Raw genomic sequence first — 25,368 nt, 5'->3', positions numbered from 1 at the left:
CGGGGGCGCAACCAGTTTATGGCTTTGCTCCTTACATGTATGTACTCCTAAGATGGATTGGCTGCCGACGGCTACATGGAGCCAGAATCACTTCCCAGAAACGACTTATACTGGCCCATTCGACTCCAGTGGGAGCATATAAATTAAGCGGTATCATCTGTTGGGTGGCCTTCTATTATTCGAACTAGTTATGGAATGGATTTGCATCCATATTATGATGATGCTCTACGACATTCACGGACGGCAACCGCATGGCTAGGACAGTAAAGAGTCACTTGGACAGTGCATATGGGTCGGTACAGGGTTGTTTAAGTATGTAAATAGCCGAACATGAGACTAGAATATCTTTTATTTGTTGGTCCTTGGCATCATACACGTGGGCATTACCATTACTATCCTATCCATACACTGGGCAGCTAACTGTCTCGCCGGTCAAGACGTGGAGATATCGAAGAACCCAGCCACTGTCGCGAGTCTTCAGTCCACCCAGAGGCTTTCTTTCGCCTCTGTCTGCGCCATCCCACTTCTCCTTCCACTCGAAGGGGGGCCCCTTTCCCTCCGTTCCATATAATGTATCGCCTTTCCCTTTCCCAGCCCTCTGTTTCTGCCTCTTTCCCTTCTTTCGTAGGGGTGTTCGGTGTTGTAGCTTTGCATCGTAACATATAATTTTTTTTTTAGAGAAGACGCGCCCCTTTCGTCTCCTCCTCACCATGGATATCGGTTGTCATCAGTAAAAAGAACAAGAAGAAAAGAAAACAAAAAAAGGGGTGAGGAGGCCGTCTGTTGCCCACTACTGCCTACGGATTCCACTCGTAAACCTGATTGGTATATAGCCTAAAAACATGCCTCCCCCGAAATGATAAAACCCAGAAGTCTCTATCCGAATAACAGTTCAGTTCTTCGTAGCTGGCACCAAGCTATGGTATAGGACATGATGATCTCTTCCTGTTATCGCTTTGTGACATGCGACTTCATATAATGCCTCGCAAGGGGAGGTCGACGAAGTGGTAATGGGTAGTCAGTCGACGTGGGCAGAGGAACCCGTAAATGGCTACCAAAGGACTTCCCTTGTAAAACGACCAGCTTTAAGACCAAATGCAGGCATCGCCTTGGCTCGTCCGTCGGTTCGTCAAGGGCCAGTGTGATAACGTGCATCCGGGCTTGCAAGAGAGTCGACGGCACAAGGAGACATTGGAATGTGTGAGAACTGCGCTGTAGATTGCGTACCGCGAAAACAGAGAGCACTGAGCGTCGCCGCGCACGAGTTGGGCAGCGAGGGAGCAGATAGGCGGGATCGTCGCCTGCTTCGCTCCGAGGGGCTCGCAGAGCCAAAGGACCCAGTAAACGATTTCGCACAATACAGCCACTTGCTCGCCGGCGACGACGGCGACGGCGATGGCGATGGCGACGGCGGTAGTGACGAGGTCAGTTTTGTGCTGGAGTCGGTAGCATATGGCCATAGCTGTCTCTATCGCTCGGCTATAGGAGATCTAGCCAGACGGCCTCCGGCACTGATGCGCTTCTGCAGACGGTCCTTATCGCGCTGCGGGAGTCGCTCGCTGGGGCTGGGGCTAAGGCTCGAGCTGCCCGTAGATTGGCCCGTGGCCTCGATGGCGGCCGCGCGACCTCTCTTCTGCTCTATATAGAGCTGCGCGCTGCGGCTGAGAGGGATGGCAGGCATGGCACTCGGTATCTCGGCTCCATTCTGAACCAGCATCTCGGCAATCGGGAAGGGCACTCTTTGTATGCTGGACTCGGGTCGTGTCTCGGCACTTGGCGTTGTCGGTGAAGGCGATGCCGGATCGGCAGCGGCGAGGGCGAGGAAGACGGGATGGGTGCCCCGTGACTTATCCAGCACGTTTGGGTTCGCTTTCAGAGCCAAGGCGTATATAACTTGCTGGATCTCGCTACGCTTAATCGCTGCAAGTAGGGTCTCGTCGGGCGAAGGATACCTCGACAGAGTGGCCGAAATGGGCTCAACAAACGCCCTGTCCACGTACTTTGCCGTAATGAACTTCAGGCGTTGCTCGCGGGTCGCCTGGGGCCCCGGCCTGACTTGGGGCTCCAGTCGGGATTCCCACACCATGTTGGAGACTCGATTTCCTACCAACATTAATAATTCGATGATATCGGGCGTGAACGAGGTGATGTCGAGGGTCAAAGACCGGACTTTGCTGATATGGGTTCCAAGCGACCGGTGGATGCCACTGCATTCGATACACAGGATAATGGCCAGGTTGATGGAAACCCATTCCACCTTGGAGCCACTGCCGCAATCTGCACACCAGCAATTGCCTTGGTCGTTGTCGCGAAGCGATTGGAGCAGTTTATCGGGGCTTTCGTCATATGCACTGCTCGAAGGCCGTTGGCTGAGACCTGGCCGAGCCCCAACCGTCGTGCGGCGAGAGGGCGCTCCCGAACTGTTTACGCTCTGGCTATGTCCATGGTTCAGACTGATGCTTTTGCCGGTAAGGATCGACCCGATGTCTCGCTTTAGGCTCGGAGTGTCGCTAGCCGAAGATGCCGTGGACGGCTTCTCTCTAAGCCCATGTCCCTCCACCGCGCTCTGCAAGGCGTTGTTGATAGCCACGATCCAGCTGTTCATATCTTCATCCGAGGTAGCCTGGTAAACACGCTTATATTGCGGGGTGATGACTTCGAAGCAGAATCTACGTTCCGCATTCCTCGCTTCCCGGACGGACGCCATACGCAAATCGATGGGGTCCATGTGAAGGTCAAGCTTCTGTTTCCAGTTACTGTACTCGGACAGTTTGCCCTGGTCCAGTACTACCCAGAACCTGAAAAAGTTAGCCGAGTCATCGTTTCCTCGGGTACCACAATACTCACTTGTGCCATCCTTGCTGCTTAGTTAATGCCCTAGGGTCAACATGACTTCCAGGCCGGTTCAGAGCCCATAGGAGGCCCTCTTTGCGTTGTGCCGAGTTCTTCTCAGCAATGGCTACCAGGCTAAGGTCCCGTTCCTCAAGATCGCGAATCCCTTTGAACTTAGCATTCTGCGCTGGGCTCCCGGCCGACTGGTTGAGGCTGCCGGGTGAGCGTGACAAGTCGCTACCTGCCGTGGCCGAGCCCGAATTGCCGGTTGGCACAGCCCGCAATTGCGAACCTGTGCTATCAGCACGACCCAGGTCTCCCTCCGAGCTGGCTACCACGCCATTGGTTAGGGCGTTTACTACACCGATGCTCGAGGCAGAGATGACCCCCTCCGGTTCGTTATACTGGAGGTTGCTCTTCTCCAAGAACCGTCGTTTCTCCTCCTCTCTCTCTTCGTTGGTACTGGAACTCCTTGTCGGCTTCCTGCACCTCACTCGAGAGAGCCTCCAACTGGGGCAGCAGGCCATCTATCTTCTTTGCCGTATTCAAGAAGCCCCTCGCCTGAGCATCGGCATATCTTGTCAAATGAGATAGGACTTCCTGTTCCTTGCGCCCGCCATGCAGGTCCTGCATGAAAGAGGAATAGTCGAAACGTTTCAGCTCGAAGTTGCGCCGTTTTGTTTGGTACTTTGTGTCGCTATCCGCCAACTTCTTCGTTTTGACCGAGTCCTGTCGCTGGCCTAGATAACGTGACAGGTAGTTGTAGTAATCTTTACTCTCTTCCTCAAAGTCGCGCTTCTTGCTTTCTGCTTGTTTGATGTCGTAGGTGTACAGCCTACTTACGGGCTCCACGATGATCTTTTGTAAGTTTATTGCGTTTTGCCGCTCGTATGATACGATTTCCTTGGCAATGTGATCAAAGTAGTGATTCAGCGCCGGCTGGACAGCATTGGCATTAGTTGAGGAGGCTTCTCGCAACGCGTCAATGAAGCTCATGAATGCATCGTTGGCTTCGATCTGGGCCACATAGGCATGGTCTGCCTTCTTCAGCACCTTCTTCATCTGTGCGCGCATATTGCCCGTCTTTTGCTCGAGCGCTTTCATCGTAGCGCGGAAGACTGGGCCGTCGTCGCCCGCAGTCATGTCGTCGCCGGGCCTAGGGCAAGCCACATCAACCTTAACGGATTGGTAGGTGGACTGTGAGATGGTTGGTACAGCAGGAGAGAGGTCATAATGCAAATTCAGGGGTGACCCGGGTTCATCCTGCTCACTAATGCGGGAATCAACCGACTGGGACGAGGCGACGCGAATCTTAGGAGGAACGGCTAGCTGAAAGACTGGAGATGGTGAGCTTGGATGGCTGGGAGTGAAGCCTGTATCTGTTGTTTGGTTAGTTTCGCAGGCAGAGATTTAGTTGCGAGTCGAGGCAGATGCTTACTTGCAACCCAAAACGAGAAGCTCGCAAGCGTCACGAGCTTGTGGGCTCTCGGGTCGTACTCGACAAACTACAGACATGTCAACAACCGGCATCTGTGCTGCCCTGGGAAATGATGGAACATACACTGCAAGTATTCCTCCAGCCGCCTCCCCTATCCTCGATGGGCCGCGGTGGCTTCCATCTCCAGGACCACTCGAAGCTTACGGAGGAACTACCGCCGGTACTGAAGTCCCCTACCAGCTCGACATTGGAGTTCTTGTGTAAGTTGGGGTCTGCATGGAACTCCCTGGTGACCAGGTTCTCCACCTCCCTTGCGGTGGATGCATAGACGTAGGTAAGGCCGTTGATACTCGTATGCGTCGGGCTAGCGCTGGCTTCTTGCCGTACGATGAAAGTGAATTGGAAGACGAGCTCGTCCTCGTTGCTGAGCTTCAGTAGGAAGTTGGGGGTCGCAGAAGGTTCGTTGTCCTAGTTTAAACGCAGTCAGACTTGCTGCAACGACGCCCATTTCCGCCGACAGGTTGGAGGAGCATCTGCAACGAACCTGCACAAACTCTACAGAACTAGTATCGCCGGGCGCTCGTGTTGCTGTGGCTCGAGTCGCTGGGAAAGCATTAGGGACGACGGTGACGGCGGAGCGCTTCCGAGGGTTGGATATGACTAGGGAAGATATCGATACTGCGGCAGGAGGATTAGTGGCCACGGCGCATACATATATGCAGTGCAGTCTGCGCACTCACATCGATTCTGGTCTTTGAGGTAGATGGCGGCGCCATCGTCGGGTCGGCTACTGACAACGCCCATGTTTGCAGAAGGCTGCGGCCAGAAAGTCGGCCGCAAGTCACGTCGTTGTGTTCAGAGTCGGGAGGGCGCGCGCCAAAACGATACTGGTATTCGTTCTTGTTCTTCTTAGTCCGGGCTTGGGGGGGTTTCGATGGCCAAACAGGAATGCAAAGGCGGGAGCTGAATGGCCAGGGACGGGTCAATTCAATGCTGGGGATGTCGAGGGGATCGCAGCTTGTAAGCAAATCATACCGCAGCAGATACAGCAAGGTAGGCGGTGCAATCAATGGATGCAGGCGTGCTTGGTGTTTGGCCGGACTGGAGACGGATATGAGGTATGGTATGCAGGGCTGTGGTAGTTGTCGTAGCAGCAGCAGCAGCAGCCGCCCGGTATACTGCAAGTGCAAGATATGCGACAGAGGGGGGGCTACTACGTCGGCCGGCCAATCTGCTGCTCCAAAAAGTAGAATGCGACGGGGGCTGGCGGGGTTGTTGTTTCTAATAATTGCGAACTGGGAAGGGCCACTTCGATAGAGGATCAAGAGGAGAGGACTGGGCACCCTGCAATGAACCTAAACCTAGCCGAGTATGAAGCAAGCACAACTCCTGATCTTCAAGCTCGTGGATGCATCCGGCCTGCAAGCAAAAGAATTCGGAGGGGAAGATGCTGGCTATGTTGCTTGGTTGGCTGATTGCTTGATTGACTGATTCATACCAGCACAGATAGGTATCTAGAAGGCCTGGTGGGCAGCTAACATTCAAGCCAACCAGGCGCGGCTTAAGCTGGGTAAGGCCTGTTATATGCCATTGCTAGGTACATGTCGAGCATGGCTACATGCACGGCATACATACCTGCCTGCCTGCCTACCTAATCGACGCGAATAACACGGGTCTAACTTGGCTCTAGGCAGCGGCAGGAATAGAGAGAGGCATACTGCATTTCTAGATGATGCGCTTCCTCGTCCGATCTAGAACATTATAGACATTGGTTTTGAGGGCTGGTGATTACATACATAGGTATTGATTATTCGCTCATTACCTACCTGAAGGACACGACCTTAGGTATACTTGATCCATCTTATCAAAGTTGTTTGCCATGTGCGGTCTTCTAAAGATGCTGCAAGCAGCTTTACATTTACAGATCAAGGTCAACTCTCAAACCAGTGCTCTCTTGGCCGGCCGGTCACTTACTCTGTGAATGGCGCGGCCTTTATGGAATGCGGTTAAATACATGGCTCCTTCCGGGCAATAGGACGCGACACCGAATATAGGCAAGTTAGCGTGCGCGTATATCTGTCAGCTGTTGGCGCACTATTCGATACCGAGTGTAGGTGTACAATCAATGCCCCTGTTGAAGGCCGTTTTCCTCCTGCGCCTATTGTCTGTCGTAGCCTGAATACGAATGCATGGCGTAATACGCCACTTACCTTGCCACTCATGGCCGATGCCTCAAAGCAGCATGTAAATAGGTTATCAATTTACAGCAATAACGTGCACAAGGGCAGTTTCGCGGGTTGGTGTTGTAGGTAGACAGTTGGGATGAAGATTAGAGTATTTCTTTTCCTTGATTGTGTAATACTATACGCTTGCCAGTATATGTCCTCGACCCATGGCCTATCTTCATGTAATTGGCAGATAAGCAAGCGGTTCCACAGCATTGCTATCTCTAAGGAGATGTATATACTTACAGCCTATAACCGCCCGGATTCTATGTTGTAGGTGCCTACTTGCACTTACACGCCCACAAACGTGAAGCTATTCAGTCAAATCAGGCTGAGCGCCTACCATGCTACCTGATCCTGCAGGGACGTTACTCGACTTCAGCAGCATCTGACGAGCGGTCGAGATCCCCAGGCATGGCCTTGTTCTTGTTCAATCTGCATACCTACCTGAGGTCGGAAAAATCGCCTGCGACTACACATACTTAAGTATATAGTGGCCTGGTTATTAGTGGTTCTATGGTAGCCTATGTGCTTCACACATCACGGCTACAGTATGTAGACGGCTAGTGTTCTACCCTGAGGCACCCTTGCGGTGGGCAGTGGGGTACATGCTGTATCTCATGTGCTACAAATAGATTCAAGTAGGACATTTTAGAGGGAAAGAAGAGAAATCCCACTTCTCGCAGCGCTTAGCTCACTTAGCTTGCTCGGCGACCGGATTCCATGACCGCCCTACTTGCACGTGGAGCGAATACGGTGTTCGCTTCTGACCTCGTCCTCGTCGTGTTATCCTGACGCATACCTAGCGAAGCATACCTATCCAAAGCACAACCATGGCGGCGCGTGCCGAACCCAGTCTCCAGCTGTCACGTCGCTGTCACGGGTGTACAAGTAGGTTCGCAACCAAAAGTGTGAGCACGCTATGGGGTGGGGAGTAGTAATTAATTACATGTAGCAACTGTTCAGGTCTGGTTCGTAGATCCATCCCAATTTGGTTGGCAGTGACAATGACGGCGCTTGTTTGTTTACTTGCCTTCCGTATTTTTTCGTATCATGTATTGCCCTGCGCATTTTTAGATTGGGGACCTGGGAGATTACTCTGGATCACCAGCATTGATCGATCTGACAAAGCTCATGATTCAATTGCTCTTGGGCACGATGTACCACTACACTAACAAGTGGGAGGTTGCCCAACTCACCGACTTGACATGAACCAGGCGACCCAACAGATCCCTACAGTCAGTACGAGCTACTTGGAGGTGGCCGCTGGAGGCAAACCTGGCGCTCGCTACCTCCCAAGGTTAGCGTGCAGGTTGTAAGTTTAGGGGCTAGCCGTACCTAAGGGACAAATTCAATCAATCAATCAATCTATTTCAGGTATGTGTAAAGTAGGTACACACCGGATAGCGTCAGGGGCACTTTGCTTCAGGCGGCATTTCCTTTCCTGGCCCCAAACCAGCCCCTCGTTCTTCTCTCATCGTATCATGCGTCGACTTGGGCAATGACGTTGTTCCAAATCTAAACCTAACCTTCCCGAGTCCCAGCGCTTGCTTGCCCGAAACCCAAACCCGCCCGAGATACAGGCCAGGTCAACAAGAACGTCGTCCATCCATTGAACCCGTCCTGCTTGCTCTTTTCTGCTTGGCCACACACTGCCTTGTGCCTTCCTACCTCCCACCATTGCCGCCACCGCCAGCAACATCGAACCGAAATCTTGATTGTATCGAGGTCGCTCGGTCTGTGATGATCGTCTACACCATCGCCACCTAGTTGACCGACTCCTGGCGCACGCAACACGACACGTCGCCCGGCTTGTAGCCCTTCGCTACCATGTCGCAGGGATCGAGGAAGTCGTTCCAGCTGCTCAATCGCCGTCTCGATAGCGTACAGAGGGGCGAGAGAGGCGACAGACGCAGCCGGACCAGCTCGAGCGCCCGACAGCTCACCGTGAGCCACGATGACGCCTATACGTATGCGCTGAGGGTTGCCTACCTGCACTACCTTCTCCAGCCAAAGGCGAAACGAAAGCAGTTCGTGCCTGCACCGAAGCATCAGCACCAACGGACCACATCTACCGTTACGGACCTCGTCAAGGAGTTCCTACCCGGGAATTCAGGAAGCGTGAAGCTGCCCCACGGCTTTCGCAGTCCACTGGAGAAGCGGTTGACGGGTGTGCTTATGGGAACCGAGCGAGCTCCAGGATACAATGACTCGGCCCTCAAGAGGACATTTGGCGAGGCCTACACTGCCTTCACCGACCAAAGCTTCCGAAAGAGCATAGACAAGGAACGAAAGCTGGAGCCTCTCATCTTGATATTCTACTCCTCTGCGACCAAGGCATGCCGCGCCGCCCCGACAGACAAGCCAGGTGACGACCATTGGAAGACCCTCGTGGATAGGCACCTGGCCATGTTCGTACGGCTCGTGAGCAACATCTTGAGAGATATGGGAAGCGACCGAGACAAGCCTGAACTCATGACCCGCCTCAAGACTCTAGAGAACAAGCTCCTCACGAACGACCAGAATCTTTTCATTGACACTGGACAAAATGGGGGCACAACAGTCGAAGTCACGGTCCCACTAAGCTACGATGTAAAAGATATGCCGATGGTTCAAGCAGTCGCCATGATATTCGGCGTCTCCAACTCAGATGTTCAGGGGCATATTGATGCTCAAAAGCCCAACTGGACCGAAGAAGCTGCGCTCAAAGATCTCAAATCCTACCAACATCGCATGAACTCCGGTATGGATGGGGCGCTGCAGAGTAGAGACTTTGATGTTGACGAGGCTTATCAAGAATGGAAAAGGGCAGAGGCTCCTCATCTGTCCCAGATGATGATGGACATCCTTACAGCTAATCCAAAGTTGAATAGAACTTCCACTTATTTTGCGGCGGTGGAAAAGCCCTTACCTTCTAGCCCAGGCTCGTCTTACGCCGAGGACCAAACCTATTCTGACATTGGCAGAGTCTTGTCGAGCCCCAACTCCGAGTATAGCCTTGACCAGCTCAACCTTGGCTCCATGACCTTGGATGATACCAGCAGCATCAGAAGTGTTGATGAGGCACACTACACCTTCATTCCGCCAGAACCTCGTGCCTTCTTCAAGACCATAGCCAAATATGCCATGGAGTTTGACGCTGTGCATGGCGAGGATTCGGAGCAGCCTGGTCCTTTTTCGGTTGTATCCATGGACCTCTTGACAGAGCTGTGTGTGCAATGGCGGATTCCCCAGTTCACGCGCTTGGTCGTCTTCCTGGAGGTGGCAGCCGGCAGATTCCTAGACACGCTCTTCAATGTGATAGATTTGGACAATGCGTTTGAAATGGTAAAAGAGCCACCGCCCGAACCCAAGAAGCCTCCTCACATTTACCTGTTCAATGAAAGTCTAGCAACCATAGACAGGAGCAAATGGACACTGCACGACTTTGCTGTGTATCAGCATACTCTGAGCTCCCTCCACGAGGCACTCCTCCGCGAACTGTACGACACTTTCATGAACTGCTACGATACAAAACCGCCTTCGATCGGTCCAGCCTTGCACGTACTTGACAACCACATCAAGTCTGACCCCAGCTTCTCCACCCGTCCCGAGGAAGACGAGAACTACTCAAACACGTTGCGGGAGGGCCTGCAAGCCAAAGCTGCAGCGGTGTACCGCGGGTTCCTCGAGAATGTGCTTCCGGTGCAGAAAGAGGATTGGGACTTCAATCACGTCGTCCAGCTGGGCAAAAGTGTGGTCAAACTATGCGAGAGGATCAAGAAACGGTACCGGTCGAATCCAGAGATTATGGGGGTAAACCCTCTGACATGTCTCGTGGAAACCATGTTCCCGTCCTTTGAACAAGATGCGGAGTCATGTATCATCCAAATCATCGAGGTCGCACAAGCCCAAGGCGTCGAGTTTGGGTCCGATGATGGGTTCGCGCTTTACCGGGAACTTTGTGAGATACGCCAGATCCACCACTCATCTCTGCCGGATAAGCCCTTCTCCTTCGACATCGAAGAGGTTCTTGTCGGCTTTGTATGGCGATGGATCGAAAACGCCGAGCGCTTGACAGATCAAATCGTCACCGAAGCGATCAAGCTCGACACTTTTCAAGTCCGGTCACATGGAGAGGGCCACATAACCCTAGATTCCGACCGGCACAGTAACTCGATTATCGATATGTTCAGAAGCTTCAACCAGACTGCAGACCAGATATTCCAGCTGGGCTGGGACAACGATGTCCACCATGCGCGTTTCATGACTTCTCTCTCTCGAATCTTCGCCAATGGTATATGCAAATACTGCGAGATCGTAGACAGTGAGTTTATTAAAGAAATGAATACTCCGAGGACGACCGAGGAGGCAGATTCCGAGGCTGCACAGACGACCCAGGGCAAATTCATGAAATACGCAAAGGATGCGTGGAACACGAAAGACAAGTTCGAGCCATTCCAATTCTATTCCCAGGTGAGTCGAGCGACCCAGGCCACATAAATGAACCCTCTTATTGACATATCGATAGTCTCTTGTCAAACTCAACAACGTGGAATATGCCATGCAGGAACTGGACAAACTGGAGAAGTCCATGAATGTCGACGCTTGCGCTGCTGTGTTAGAGAAGGCCGACGGGCCTAGAAAGCAAGTCAAGCGGCCGAACAAGTACGTGTTTACGATCAAGATCGTTGAAGCCGAAGACTTGAAAGCCTGTGACCCGAATGGCACTAGTGATCCATATGTGGTCCTTGGAGACGAGTATCAAAAGCGTCTAGCCAAGACCCGCGTCGTCATGAGGAACCTGAATCCCAGGTGGGACGAGTCGGTCGATATCACCGTTACTGGTCCCCTCAATGTCGTTGCAACAATCTGGGACTACGATACTTTCGGGGACCACGACTTCGTTGGGCGCACATCCTTGAAACTTGATCCGATCCATTTCAGTGACTACCTCCCGCGAGAATTCTGGCTCGAACTTGATACACAGGGTCGTATGCTGCTTCGTGTCAGCATGGAGGGCGAGCGAGACGACATCCAGTTCTATTTTGGCAAAGCCTTCAGACTCCTCAAACGGGCAGAGCGAGACATGGTTCGGGGAATCACGGACAAGGTACGGAAACAAAACAAACCACCCTCATAATCTATGGCAACACGTGCTAACATAACCTCAAGCTTACGGCGCACATCAATGCAACGTTGTCCCACGAGAACCTCCGGAACCTTCTGGGCAGGAACATCATGCAGTCGGCGCAGATCTTCTTTAAGCGACAATCTCGCGTGCCGACCATCACCAGTGCTGATATCGAGAATGCACTGCAATCGCTTTTCACCTACTTCAACGACAATTTCGCTATCATGAAGCAGACGCTTACAGAAGCCACCATGGTCGCCGTCATGACGCGGCTTTGGAAAGAGGTCCTGATGGCGATTGAATCGCTTCTTGTGCCTCCCCTGTCTGATAAGCCCTCCAGCCAAAAGCCCCTGAGTGAGCGGGAATGCGAGGTGGTGTACAAGTGGCTCGGGTTGCTCTTCGAGTTCTTCAATGCAAGAGATGAAGACGGCGAGGTTCTCGGCGTGCCTGCCGAAGTCCTCAAGTCGCCTAAGTATCACGAGCTCGCCTCGCTGAACTTCTTCTACTTTGAACAGACGGACCAGCTGATCCACACATCGGAACGTATGGCGGCGGCCACGGCCCAGCGCCAACAACAGGCCATGCAACAAGAGCTCACCTCGAATCCGAACCGCCTCTCTGCTCCTGCGTCTTTTGGCAGCATGGGTGTGGGCGCAGGCCCAGCCTTTGCCTCGATGGGAACAATCCGTCGTGGCAAGAGCATCATGATGAGTCGCAACCTTGGCACGATGCGGCGGGCCAAGGAGGAGAAGCGCAAAGAAGCGCAGGCAGACCCCAGTGACGATATGATCCTCCGGATTCTGCGTATGCGTCCCGAGGCTGCAGACTACCTGAAACACCGGCATCGCCAGAAGGAGCGCCTGCAAGCGCAGAACGCCGCGCAGATGATCTGGAAACAGAGTGTGGCACAAGGTTGGAACAGTGGCGGCAGCGGGGGCTTCGGCCGTGGCGGTGTACCGAGAAGATGAAACCTCCCTCCCCACGACACAAGACAGTTGTGGCGAGCTGCATACCCTTTAGGACGGTGCGCAGAGGGAGTTGGAAGCCCGATGGGGTGGCAGGCTCGGCGGGAGCATGACTCGGGGACGGCTCTCCAAACCTGATGTTGCGCGCAGACAGACCGGGACATGCTTACCCAGCCCTGGCGGGATTTGGGGAGACAGTTAGGCAAGCAGGCATGAAGCCGGCTCGCCTTGTTCGAACACGATATTATGTCACATGGGAAACGACGGAGACACTAGGAATGGGAAGCTTCGAGCTGTTTGTTACGTTACACCGGAGCACCAGCCCCTTGTCAAACCGCAGAATGTTCACGTGGTGGCGCATTAGGGGAGCGGATGTGAGAACCGAGGTGCGTGGGAGCTTGAAGCGTATCGGCGTTAGTGATTCCTTTTCGCCATGCGGCTATTTCTAAGGTGGTCCATTCGGGCGCCGTCATCATTTTGTCGTTATCCTATACCCTCGTGATGGCAAGGCATTTTTGGTTGACTGCGATTTCATATGGGCCTTTTCATAATTAATCCAACCCGTTCACCATCAAACAAGCTTGGAAACACCCGAACCCTCTCTCTATCCGTATACTTCACGTGAATCCTCCCGAGGCAACAAAAAACCCGGCCATCTGTACGCGTACAAGTACGTCTAGTCTGTATCAGGTCGGGGGGTTGGGATGTGCCGATGTCAAGCTGAATCAATTCCCCTGCGGTGACTTGGGCCCTACATAGTAGTAGTAGAATTGTTCGTTATTCAAACATGCAAAAGGCTAATTCTGCATGGTCGTGTAGATGAGGAAAGATTACGGTGGGACAGAGATTTCGACCAGGCCAAAAACATCGTCCCGCCCTACGCCCTGTGCGCCAAACAACGCTCCTGCATGAATAATGTTCGGTAGCATCGCGATTCGCTCACTCCGCATAGCAAAGTCCAACGGTGTGCCAGGGACAACCATGAGGTGGCTGATTAGAGGGACTGTGGCGAAGAGATTTTCAAAACTGGACCCGGCAGCTGGGGACTCTTGTTTGAAGGCTATCCCATGCTATCCCTACTCGGAATGTTTTGGCCTCGTCCCTTACACGTCTGGGCCACGTGCTAATAAGCAGTTGATAGTTGCACAGTTCATGCTGGGATTCTATATTGCAGACCTGAAGAGCCGCCACCGCCGTACGCAATCCTGGGGTATAGACTTGTGCATACCTAGTGAAGATATATAACTTGCATTATGTTGTACATAGCTTGTATTCCGGCCTGCCCGGTTCGACCTGCTTGCCCGAGTCTTTGCACATTGAAGCTCCTGCTAAGGCCGAGGGGCATATGTGCAACGACCCGGGTAACACCAGGCACGAGGCACACGAGCTTGCTGTTCGCCTTGCCCGCCTTGTCCTTGAGGGGGGGGGGCATCATACGGTCGCATCCCGCCCACGAGTTGTTACAGGTAGGGATGTGAGAGCGTGTCTGTTGGGCCTCGACTGGTTCTCGACTGCCATCTCGAGATTGGGAAATCGACAGAGACCCAGAAAACGCTCGAGGGGGAGAAGGTACAGTAGGAGGGACAGGAAAAGATGGGATGAGTTGCAGGGGTTGTGGTGGACGGCAACGACCCCCCCAGTGCAGTGCCCAGCTTACCAAACTAGCCTCTAACTGTCGGCAAAAGCCAGTCGAATCACGGCTTTTCCCATGTTAACCACGTGAACAGAGCGTCGATGAATCGCCATTTGCGGTTTACTCGTTGACGGCCTGAAACACTGGCCGGCCGGCGTGCGTATGTGAGTGTGTTTGTATGCGTGTACCCCGATCGGCATTTGAGCACGCTGCTGCTGCTGCTGCTGCTGCTTGCTTGCTTGCTTGCCCTGTCTGTGCCTTGGCCGCAGCCGCCGTGACGGATACTGACTGTCACCTGGAGCTGAGAGCGAGCCACCTCTACATCATGCGCTGCGTCCGCCCCGAGCGGCATGGCGGGCAAAAGCTCCAGCTGCGGGCTCCTTGTTCACAGAAGAAGCGGGCCTTTGGGTTGAGTTTACACCACCAGACCACAATTTGGCGGTCTGCGATCCCCTTTGGGCTACTACTACTACTACCTACCTTGTAGTATGTGTCTCTCCCACGGCGCGGCCGGTGAAACAATGGAGTGGCCGTTAGATTCATGGGGGGGGGTTGAAAAAGAAAAAAAAAAGGAAAAAAAAGGGAAAGAAAAAAAAAGAAAAGAGGATATGACAAATCTCTTGGCTCAGATCGCGAGCGATGGGGGACCAGGGATCACCTCTCCTCGGCCGCGAGGATTTCGCCGGACAAGGCACGAGGCGGTTTTTGGGACCTGAAGCATACATAGGTTTCTTTTCGGAAATTCGAGATGGCAGAATCCGGGCTTCCGGGACCTCTCTGCCTCTAATTCCGGCTTAGTGAGAGGCCGCCCGTTGCCGCCGTTGACGGGCTGCGGATGGCGGTACATAGATGGGATGCTAGTAACATACACACACGTAGAACTACAAACTACATAGCTTCTGCTAACAAATGAAGATAGATCAAGGGTCGTCGTGTTGGTCAACAGAAACAAGGTCTCTCGCGTCTCCAGAGACGGACCGAGGTGCGAGATCCATTAGACGTGTCGTGGGCTGGGCTGGCGGGCAATAATAGCTGACCGCTAAGCTCTTAGGTTCAGGTCCGGCGCGAGTCTTGTGCAAGCAAAAAGACCCGCATTGCGTTCACTTTGGGCCATTTTCTGCCTGTTTCATAAGGGTCTTTCCAGAACGAGTTCAGCGAAGTTTTCGGCTTTTATGGACCCTGTCACCTGCCACCAGCATCCTTCCGGCATATGGATAGTATGGAGGTAGGTACTGTAGAACAAGAGCAATGTGAGACCGGCTGAGATGGACTGGGATGGGTAATGGCAGATGGATGGGAAGCAGGAAGCGCCCGCGCTGTTTTGTTGTCCATCCGCCGCACGTCGGTCTCTCAACTCAGCCTCAGCAACAAGACAGTTTGGCTTGTCTGCTTCGAGATCAGCAAACCAGGAAATCTTGTATTGTTTCCCTAGAGTATAGAGTCGTGTAATATAGTATACACATTGTATAGTAGTATAGCTATGGTATATATATATGTGGTGGACTGGGTTATATTGGGATCATTGCTGGTTGCTGGAACGAGGCCACAGACCAGCTGCTTACGCATGCACGATGACGTCATGTGGAGGGGTCCCAGATTCAGGGTCTTGGGGTCGCGATAGTTTGTGAGATTGAAGGGCTAGGGGAACAGATCTGTCTGTTGAGATGAAACAACTTTGAGGTTGTAATACAATCGATGGTCCAAAACGCTGGCCAGATATCTCCTGCAGGACCAGATAGATCGACAGCTGGGAGAGACGACAAGAAAAAAAAGGAGTACATGTTTGGGAATGACCGGAGCATCCATGACTGTTTAATCATGTCGATCAACGGTCTAAATTGCTGAATGGCTCGATGGATGGATTGGGCGGCTGCTTTCGCCACAGGCTGTCCCCCCCCCTTTCCCACTTCCCTTTGGAGACCACATTCTCTTTGGGATATGCATCAGCCTGTCGGCCTTCTCGCCATTTGGGCAGCGACATCATGAAGAATCGACGCCAGACACAAACCATACCTGCTGCCGCCATGAAGCCAGCGCCGGATGCTGAAAAAGGCGAATGGTGGCTCACCAAGACCGAATTTTCGCTTCCGTGCCCACCAGCGGCCAGCCATTGCGAATCGGTTAAGCGGCAAGGGGGTGGGCGTAATGCAAAAAGTGCAATGCTCAGGTACGCACGCCTTCACAACGGCACAATTCTCATTCAAAGCAGACTCGTATCATGTCTTAGACCCCCGCCAATGACCACTGCCATTGACTTTGCACAGTGTCTCTACCCGAATATTCGGACTATTGCACAGGAGTCAGGATTGCCCGCTAAGCTAGTAGGTAGCTGGAGACCAGGGGTCAAATATGCACGTAGGTGGTAGGCAGGTATGCAGAGTAAATAAAACGTGAACTTTTTTTGTTTTTTCTTGTTTTATGGACGGCATTAAACGCCCGGCGTGTTTGGCTGAATGCACATTATTTCAGTTATGACCCGCGAACAAACGCATTATTGAAGCTGGAAGATCAGTATGACCTACATCGAGCCCAAACAAGATCGATTTCCTTCCGCAAAAGCACGCACAATCTACCGAACCTGTCCAGCTGCCTTAATTGCCCAAAAGCATAGAAAAAAGAAACCACTGTCCATACCTACATGTGCAGGGACGGGCGGTGGTAGGTGTACATCGCACGGTACAAGCTGATGGGGCCGGCTTACCCATAAGAGGAAAGCGGGTCTTGGCCTGTGGAGGTGGCTTGCCAATGTGATGTCCAACCATATTAACAGCAAACTACCAGGGGGGGAACAGAACTTTTTCAAGCTGTTTCTCGTTTCTGGTGCTGCCGGGTTTTGCACAAGTATTCCCGTCAAGTGAGGGAAGTGTACCTATCGTCAAAAGACACCCGCGCGGCCTCGACGTCCGACGCCCCACAGGGCGGCCGGCTGCAGACATGTCAAATCATTACACCGAACCATGCCCCGGAATTGTGCAACTTTCTAACACGAGTACGGCGTAGCAGATGACTCTGCTCCATTACACCTGATTGAGAGGTATATTCACTGCAATGAATGCAACAGCACCGCTCGCCTAATAGAGACACACACACACACCATGGCAATGCACCAGACGCATTCTGGCTGGCACTCAACTCCAATGGGAATTATGGGGTATTCCATCGAAATGGGGTCGCTGACAGCGAACTAGACTTTGCCGAGATGCGCTGAGTGGAACACAACATTGGACAGCCAAAGATGCCACGAGCCAGCAACTTTCTTCCTGCAGCGACTGGAACCGTCGACCCACATAACGGCCATAAGATTCCGAAGCGGCCTACTGACTGGTCGAGCTGTCTGCACCCAAAAAGCAATCTTGGTCGTCTTCCTGACGATGATGTGTGCGTGTGCGTGTGCGTAGGCCTGCCGGGCGGGAGCAAAACGAGGAGAAGGACGTTGTTTGAGAGGGAGAGAAGGATTGAACCAGAAAAAGAGTGAAGAATTGGGGGGGAGAGAAGGAAAATACACTACATTGAAACCAACCACAAGCACCAAGACAGCATGCGCAGCTGCGGCTGTTGGTGACGGTAGACCACTTGAAATGGGATAGCTAGTACAAATGGCATTGCTATTTATTGAAAGCTGTACTACCCTAGCGGCTGAGCCGTTTCGGCCTCTCGCCGATCTCAACCTCCATGGTGAAGCCTCCGGTAGGTTATTGAGATGTGTTTTTTCTTGCTTTCGTGAAAAGGGTCATTCTGGGGGGTGGGGGATGGGGCGAGGAGGAGGGGAAGCTGGCAGGTCGAGGAAACCTGTTGGTTTAACGAGGACGGCTACAGATGGCACGCATCCATGAGGCATTCAGCCAATCGAGCAATCGGCCACAGAGATTATATGATATGATAGACGGATGTACGAGCATAGGCAGACAACAGAAAAACCATGCGATGGCATCAGGAGAAGAAGGGAAAGCGCTCAAGGCTAGCCTCAAATACAGTAGTGACTCGGGTGCGTACAGTAGCAACGCATCGGAATGCCCACACACTCCAATGAGGCACCCTCGCACCTAGTTTAGGCCTGAGCTAGCCTGGACTGTGGTCGAGCGACACCCACTAACGAGTTCTCGCGCTGTGGCATACCGTGCCATTCAGCGAGCACAGCACCAACGCAAATCTTGAAATCAACTCACTTCGACTTCACATGCATTGGGGGAGGGGCGGCGGCGACGGAGACGGAGACTTACGCTGCACTGTGAGTACTATGCAAGGAAGATATGCATCTATGCACGCACGCAGCTTCCCACCGACATCAGACGTTTTAGGTTGTGACAAGTAGTTCAACCCATCTAACTTAATCCAATTGACAGAACAAGACAAGCAGACAAGCCTGGTGGTGTTTTTGACTTCCCGCCGTTTATGTAGGGTATGCCTGCCCGCTTTGCCTGGCCGGCCTGCCTGCCTGCTTGCTGCAATCGCCCATGCTGGGCGCATGCTGGGGGGGGGGGGGGCAGGCGAGACAAGAGAGTCAGGGTCATTGGGCAGTACCACCACCACCACTCCATGAAGCCAAGCGGACGAGGGACATCCCAGATTCTAAAGATCCTGGGATAGCGGCTAGGCTCCTAGGCAGTTCGGGGTCCATATTTGGGGGAGCACAAACCCCCCTTTGGCAATGGCAAAAGCGGTACCAGAAAGACATGCCATTGCAATGTCCATGCTACCGCGGGCCACCCTTGTTGGCTACAGGTTTTGACCGTACGGTCTGCCCTTTTCTCGCCCTCCTCTCTTGTACTGGCCGCCTGCTGAAAGGAAGTACCTACATATGTATTTTATGTTTATGTAGCCTGGCCTATTCTGCTGTTCCGCTTTGTTGATTTAACCCTGTTCTTTTTAGGCCTTATCTTCTCTGGGCCTCTGGGAGCAGCCACCAAATAACTGCAGAGAACCACCCACCTTTTGCACTCGACGGCAATATCTGAAGTACACTGTACTCTCTCTTTCTCCTTTGCTCTCCTCCCTCCACACACGCACAACCACAGCTGCACACACACACACACACACACACAACCACACAACCACACACACGCACACACACAGAGAGAGCGAGAGAAAGAGGGAGAGACGGAGAGACACGCACGCACGCACGCACTATCACAGTTGCGGCACACAAGCTCCTAACTCGAGTTATCTGGGATCCCGACCCGAATCTCAGCACCTCCACTTTCAAGTTCCCATCCTATCCCTTAACTATCAAAACTATCACAACCGTCTGGCAACCTCAGCTGCAACTCATCCATCTTTTGCTGTCATCGCATCTCGTTAATACCGAATTGGACCCAAAGACACAAAAACAAGAGCGGTCGCCTTTCTGTCCACGGCCGCCCCCCGACACATCCTTTCACGGGAAATCCCATTGTCGTTTTCCAGTTACCACCCACCTTGGCTATCCGCTGGTGCTAGCCCTTCGCCGACCGCTTTAACGACCGCATCGCTGGGACCGGGCATGAAAATCGACCTCACGAGATAAGGACTCGCCAAAAACATTCTCTTCCGGTTGTCTCTGCGAAAGGAAGCTTTTCTTTACACCTTCTCGCGAGATCCAGTTGCCAATGAATTGGTGATTTACGACATCATTTGTGCCTTTGCTAGGCCTGATTATTCGCTCCTTACCTACTGCCCCAAAAAATCTAATTCAAAACGAAACAACCTTGCCCACCGCCGAGTATCTGTGTCATGAGAATTATGGCCGACGAATCGGCTTTGGCAGCGGCTGCTGCCATAGTCAAGACGATAGCTGCCGGCGACCCCAAAGAACCCATCACCGTGACTCCCTCCTCGTCGACAAAACTTCCGGGCCCGACCAGCCCAGCCAAGGATGCCCTCGAGCGGGAACTGGCGGCGCTCGCTGCCAGGGTCCAACACCTCGAGGCTAAGGCCAGCATGGCCAACGCGCCCGTCTTCCCGGCCACACCCAATGAAACAACGGTCGAGCCTCTTTTCAGTGAAGAGACATCCTCGCCCAGGTCCATTACCGGCAAGTCTCTCATGCGATCTAAGTTATCACCGATCCCAAGTATTCGCCATGTTGGCACTGAAGATCGGCCCCCAAAGGCCTATGTGTCGCTGACTGACGAAGCTCTGGAGGGATTACGTGAACATATCGACGACCAGTCCAAGCTCCTCGACAACCAGCGCCAGGAGTTGACCAACGTTAATGCTCAGCTGATCGAACAAAAGGCTCTGCAGGAGAAGGCGCTCCGCCTCCTGGAAGAGGAGCGTGTCGCCACTCTGGAACGCGAACTATGGAAACACCAAAAGGCCAACGAGGCTTTCCAGAAGGCTTTGCGAGAGATTGGCGAGATCACCACGGCTGTAGCCCATGGTGATCTGAGTAAAAGAGTGCGGATGAATTCGGTGGAAATGGACCCAGAGATCACGACTTTTAAGCGAACGATAAACACCATGATGGATCAGCTACAAGTCTTCTCGAGCGAAGTGTCCAGGGTCGCCCGCGAGGTCGGCACTGACGGCATGCTGGGTGGCCAAGCCATGATCGAAGGCGTCGATGGTACCTGGAAAGAACTTACTGACAACGGTAAGTAGTGGTAGCACTGTTCTCATTTGGGTGTTGTGTCGGCTATGATAAGCTAACAATGTCCTGCTAGTGAACGTGATGGCCCAGAATCTCACCGATCAGGTGCGCGAGATCGCTTCTGTAACGACAGCGGTCGCGCATGGTGATCTTACCAAGAAAATCGAAAGACCGGCCAAGGGCGAGATCCTACAACTCCAACAAACTATCAACACCATGGTGGACCAACTACGCACTTTTGCGTCGGAAGTCAGTCGTGTGGCGCGCGATGTCGGAACTGAAGGAATGCTTGGGGGCCAAGCAGACGTAATGGGAGTACAAGGCATGTGGAACGAGCTGACCGTCAACGTCAATGCTATGGCCGACAACCTCACCACCCAAGTCCGAGATATAGCCAAGGTCACAACAGCGGTCGCGCGAGGTGACCTGACGCAGAAGGTCCAGGCCGAGTGCAAGGGTGAAATCTTCGAGCTCAAGTCCACCATCAACTCCATGGTGGGCCAGCTTCAGCAATTTGCATCCGAAGTCACCAAGATTGCCAAAGAGGTCGGTACAGAGGGGCGACTGGGAGGCCAGGCTATCGTTAATGACGTACAAGGCACCTGGCGTGACCTCACCGACAATGTCAACGGCATGGCCATGAACTTGACCACCCAAGTGCGAGAGATCTCCAAGGTCACAACAGCCGTGGCTAAAGGCGACCTCACTAAGAAGATTGGCGTTGAGGTCAGGGGCGAGATTTTAGATCTGAAAAACACCATCAACTCCATGGTGGACCGTCTAAGTACATTTGCTTTCGAGGTCAGCAAAGTGGCCAGGGAGGTAGGCACAGACGGCACTCTCGGTGGCCAGGCGCGTGTCGACGACGTTGAAGGAAAGTGGAAGGACCTCACCGAGAATGTCAACACGATGGCCTCGAACCTCACAACCCAGGTACGAGGTATCTCGATGGTGACGCAAGCCATCGCCGATGGAGATATGAGCCAAAAGATCCGCGTTCCGGCGAAGGGTGAAGTCGCGGTACTAAAGGAGACTATAAACAACATGGTTGACAGATTATCCATTTTCTGCAACGAAGTCCAACGAGTCGCCAAGGACGTAGGAGTCGACGGCAAGATGGGCGGCCAAGCAGACGTTGGCGGCCTAAAAGGAAGATGGAAAGAAATCACAACCGACGTGAACACCATGGCCACCAACTTGACCACACAAGTGAGAGCATTCGGCGATATCACTAATGCTGCTACGGATGGGAACTTCACCAAATTAGTCGATGTGGAGGCCTCGGGCGAAATGGACGAGCTGAAGCGAAAAATCAACCAGATGGTGTACAACCTCCGCGACAGTATTCAGCGAAACACCCAAGCGAGAGAGGCTGCTGAACAGGCGAATAAGACCAAGTCGGAGTTCCTGGCCAATATGTCGCATGAGATTCGAACACCCATGAACGGCATCATCGGCATGACGCAGCTGACACTGGATACGGACCTGACGCAATATCAGAGGGAAATGCTGAACATTGTGAACAATTTGGCTAACAGTCTGTTGACCATCATTGACGACATTCTGGACTTGTCCAAGATTGAGGCCAGGCGCATGGTGATCGAGGAGATTCCGTATACGCTGCGAGGAACCGTGTTCAATGCCCTCAAGACGCTTGCCGTGAAGGCCAACGAAAAGTTCCTGGATCTCACCTACCGCGTGGACCACTCGGTGCCGGATTATGTCGTGGGCGATTCCTTCCGTCTACGCCAAATCATCCTCAACCTTGTCGGCAACGCCATCAAGTTCACCGAGCACGGCGAGGTCAGTCTTACTATTAGCAAGGCTGAAAACGCGACGGTCAAGCACCCCAACGAGTACGCGCTCGAGTTTGTCGTCTCCGATACGGGAATAGGAATCCCGCAGGACAAGCTGGATCTCATCTTTGACACGTTCCAGCAAGCAGACGGCTCGATGACGCGGAAATTTGGTGGTACTGGCCTGGGTCTCTCCATCTCCAAGAGGCTGGTCAGCCTCATGGGCGGTGATGTCTGGGTCCAGAGTGAGTTCGGCAAGGGAAGCTCGTTCTACTTCACGTGCGTCGTTAAGCTCGCGAATGGCGACCTGTCCATGATCGAAAAGCAGTTGAAGCCATACAAGGAGCACCAAGTGCTCTTTGTCGACAGAGGACGGACCCGCTTCGGGAAAGAAATCGTCTCTATCCTCCAGAGCCTCGGCTTGGTCCCTGTGGTCGTCACCCAAGAAGGCCCTAGCCCGAGATCTTGGATCGGACGAGCCGCCCTACGATGTCATCATTGTCGACTCGATCGAGACGGCTCGACGCCTGCGAGCCATTGATGACTTCAAATACCTTCCGATTGTCCTCTTGGCCCCCGTGGTCCACGTCAGCCTGAAATCGTGCTTGGACCTGGGTATCACGTCCTACATGACGACACCTTGCAAGCCTATCGATCTCGGGAACGGTATGGTGCCGGCACTGGAGAACCGAGCCACGCCGTCGCTTGCAGACAACACGAGGTCGTTTGAGATTCTCCTTGCCGAAGACAACCGCGTCAACCAGCGGCTCGCCGTCAAAATCCTGGAGAAATACCACCATGTGGTGACAGTGGTCGGAAACGGCCTCGAGGCCGTCGAGAAGGTGAAGGAGAAGAAGTTCGACGTGATTCTGATGGATGTGCAGATGCCCATAATGGTTCGACTTGCCCACCCCGTGTGTAACCCCTGGACCCCCCTTTGACTAACGAATGATACTTGCAGGGAGGATTTGAAGCGACGGGCAAGATTCGAGAATACGAACGGAGCCTCGGCGCCCAACGGACGCCCATTATCGCCTTGACGGCGCACGCCATGATGGGTGACCGCGAAAAGTGTATACAGGCACAGATGGACGAGTACCTATCGAAGCCGCTGCAGCAAAACCATCTGATCCAGACGATCCTGAAATGTGCCACGCTTGGGGGGGCCTTGCTGGAGAAGAACCGAGAACGTGAGTTAGCGCGTTCGACTGAACAGGGCAACCACAATCTCCAGAACGGGGGAAGCGTGCCCCGGCCGAGTCTGGAGCCTCGAGCTATCACCTCGACAGAGCCGCTGGGTGCTATCACCAGCCCGACTCTGGTGACAGCAGATCAGGATGATCCACTAGCAAGGGCACGTAATGCGAGTCTTTCTGAAACCTGTTTAGCAACTAACTAACGTTGCATTGCGGTCGTTTAGCATCTATTACGCGCTCATAGCAACTGATTGTTGTCGAATGCCCGGTTCCAATTTGGAAAGAAAAAGAAAAGAAAGAAGAAACCCAAAGTACTACTATACCACCCGCTGTCCGAGTTAGCCAATCTGTCTTTCTCGCATGTATTCAGCATCAGTCAGCTTGATACCCTCTGCCCGTCACATCCCATGCATTGCGGCGATTTCTCTATCACGGTCTGCGTTACGAAATATTCCTCGTTTTATGTTTTTTTATTACTCTCGTTTCAGGACTTTTGGATGGAAAGGTTTTATGAAGAAGCACGGTTGCCCTTGGAGGCTATGCATTAGTATATGATAGGGTTTGTCGAGATTAAGTACAGCCTGGATGGGTGCGAACAGGATCAACCAGACGCAGCAGTTACTTGTTTGAGACTCTCTTTGGCGTTTATTCACTCGGGACGGTATTTCAATAGGCGGCTTCGGTCTGTCTGTCGGCCATCCTTATGATATTGGCAGGACGGTGGAGTCCGTTGCTGCATTTACCCAGGACTTGAACTGGAAAGGCGTAGGATCACATGCTGCTTTGCGCAGTTCTAGCTGCATGTTTGGATTGCTTTGCGAAGGACGTAGTCACCAGCGACTACCAATACATGGGAGGGTTTACCGAGACTAAATCAGCTCTTTAAGCCAGGCCTGTTGGGATGATGATGAGGCCCATACGGGGCACGGAGTTTATTCATATATATATTGAATGATGAGAGTGGCGCTCGTGATCCGCCTGGATGATCAAACCTAGATCTACCTGTCCTTCCGCGACGATACCGTGGTGCATGCCAATTATATCACCCTGCTCTACTAATAGACTTCACGGAGTCCGAAGCTCATGGCAGGTAAGCCAGGCCGTCTCGGGATACAAGGTGGACGCACCCTTTTCGAGTGGTCATATGGCCAGGGGTCGAGCAGCATAGTATAAACGGAGGCCACATACAGGTAAAGTGATATGTTTGGTATCTGATTACTACCATTCATATTCCCGCACTCATCGGCTTTCACCGTCACTGGGATCAAGGTCAAAATTCACAGATTGGATAGTTAAGTACTCTTCGCGGTTTACGCTGGCCCATCCCTCTGATGGGGGATATCGTGGTTAGACGGAAGCAGCCGATCCCATACATGTCGTTGGGCATGTGTCTCCTTCCCAACTGCCGGAAAAAAAAAGTAGAGGGGAAAAAAAAAAAACATAACCAAATCCGGTACTAGTCCGCCTCACTCGAGACGGCAGGGCTTCGGCCCAACACCCGGCCGTGCCCCGTTGACTTCCGCCGAAGGACCCACGGCCAAGAAATCAGGTATCGTATCCGTGTGAGAAGAATAAACAGGGGGAACAGGTAGCCCCCTGTCT

At 53.0% G+C, this 25,368-nt stretch overlaps 5 protein-coding genes across 5 annotated transcripts; 2 read left to right on the top strand and 3 right to left on the bottom strand.

The window, feature by feature from the left end:
• Positions 1–917: 917 nt before the first annotated feature.
• On the bottom strand, positions 918–1,460 carry PG985_005998 (uncharacterized protein; the record flags this gene model as incomplete). The annotated part of the gene is made up of 2 exons (XM_066825767.1): positions 918–945; positions 1,228–1,460. 2 exons carry the CDS (start codon positions 1,458–1,460, stop codon positions 918–920), a joined length of 261 nt encoding a protein of 86 aa, XP_066685374.1.
• An 8-nt stretch (positions 1,461–1,468) lies between these two features.
• PG985_005997 (uncharacterized protein) lies at positions 1,469–5,074 on the bottom strand (the record flags this gene model as incomplete). Its single annotated transcript, XM_066825766.1, has 7 exons — positions 1,469–2,798; positions 2,848–3,236; positions 3,262–4,205; positions 4,271–4,337; positions 4,394–4,738; positions 4,815–4,948; positions 5,011–5,074. The coding sequence occupies 7 exons, from the start codon at positions 5,072–5,074 to the stop codon at positions 1,469–1,471; spliced, it is 3,273 nt and encodes a 1,090-aa protein (XP_066685373.1).
• A 3,251-nt stretch (positions 5,075–8,325) lies between these two features.
• Positions 8,326–12,576, top strand: PG985_005996 (uncharacterized protein; the record flags this gene model as incomplete). Its single annotated transcript, XM_066825765.1, has 3 exons — positions 8,326–10,950; positions 11,006–11,587; positions 11,650–12,576. 3 exons carry the CDS (start codon positions 8,326–8,328, stop codon positions 12,574–12,576), a joined length of 4,134 nt encoding a protein of 1,377 aa, XP_066685372.1.
• A 1,691-nt stretch (positions 12,577–14,267) lies between these two features.
• PG985_005995 (uncharacterized protein) lies at positions 14,268–14,558 on the bottom strand (the record flags this gene model as incomplete). Its single annotated transcript, XM_066825764.1, has 1 exon — positions 14,268–14,558. One exon carries the CDS (start codon positions 14,556–14,558, stop codon positions 14,268–14,270), a length of 291 nt encoding a protein of 96 aa, XP_066685371.1.
• Positions 14,559–19,924: 5,366 nt separating this feature from the next.
• On the top strand, positions 19,925–23,969 carry PG985_005994 (uncharacterized protein; the record flags this gene model as incomplete). Its single annotated transcript, XM_066825763.1, has 4 exons — positions 19,925–20,777; positions 20,848–22,856; positions 22,924–23,466; positions 23,532–23,969. 4 exons carry the CDS (start codon positions 19,925–19,927, stop codon positions 23,967–23,969), a joined length of 3,843 nt encoding a protein of 1,280 aa, XP_066685370.1.
• Positions 23,970–25,368: the final 1,399 nt, after the last annotated feature.

This window comes from Apiospora marii (assembly GCF_038362585.1).
Source record: "Apiospora marii strain CBS 49790 chromosome Unknown utg000004l_segment0_segment0, whole genome shotgun sequence".
NCBI classification, from domain to species: Eukaryota; Fungi; Ascomycota; class Sordariomycetes; order Amphisphaeriales; family Apiosporaceae; genus Apiospora; species Apiospora marii.
Note: the sequence above shows the minus strand (reverse complement) of the source record. Positions and strands in the feature narration are given on the sequence as shown.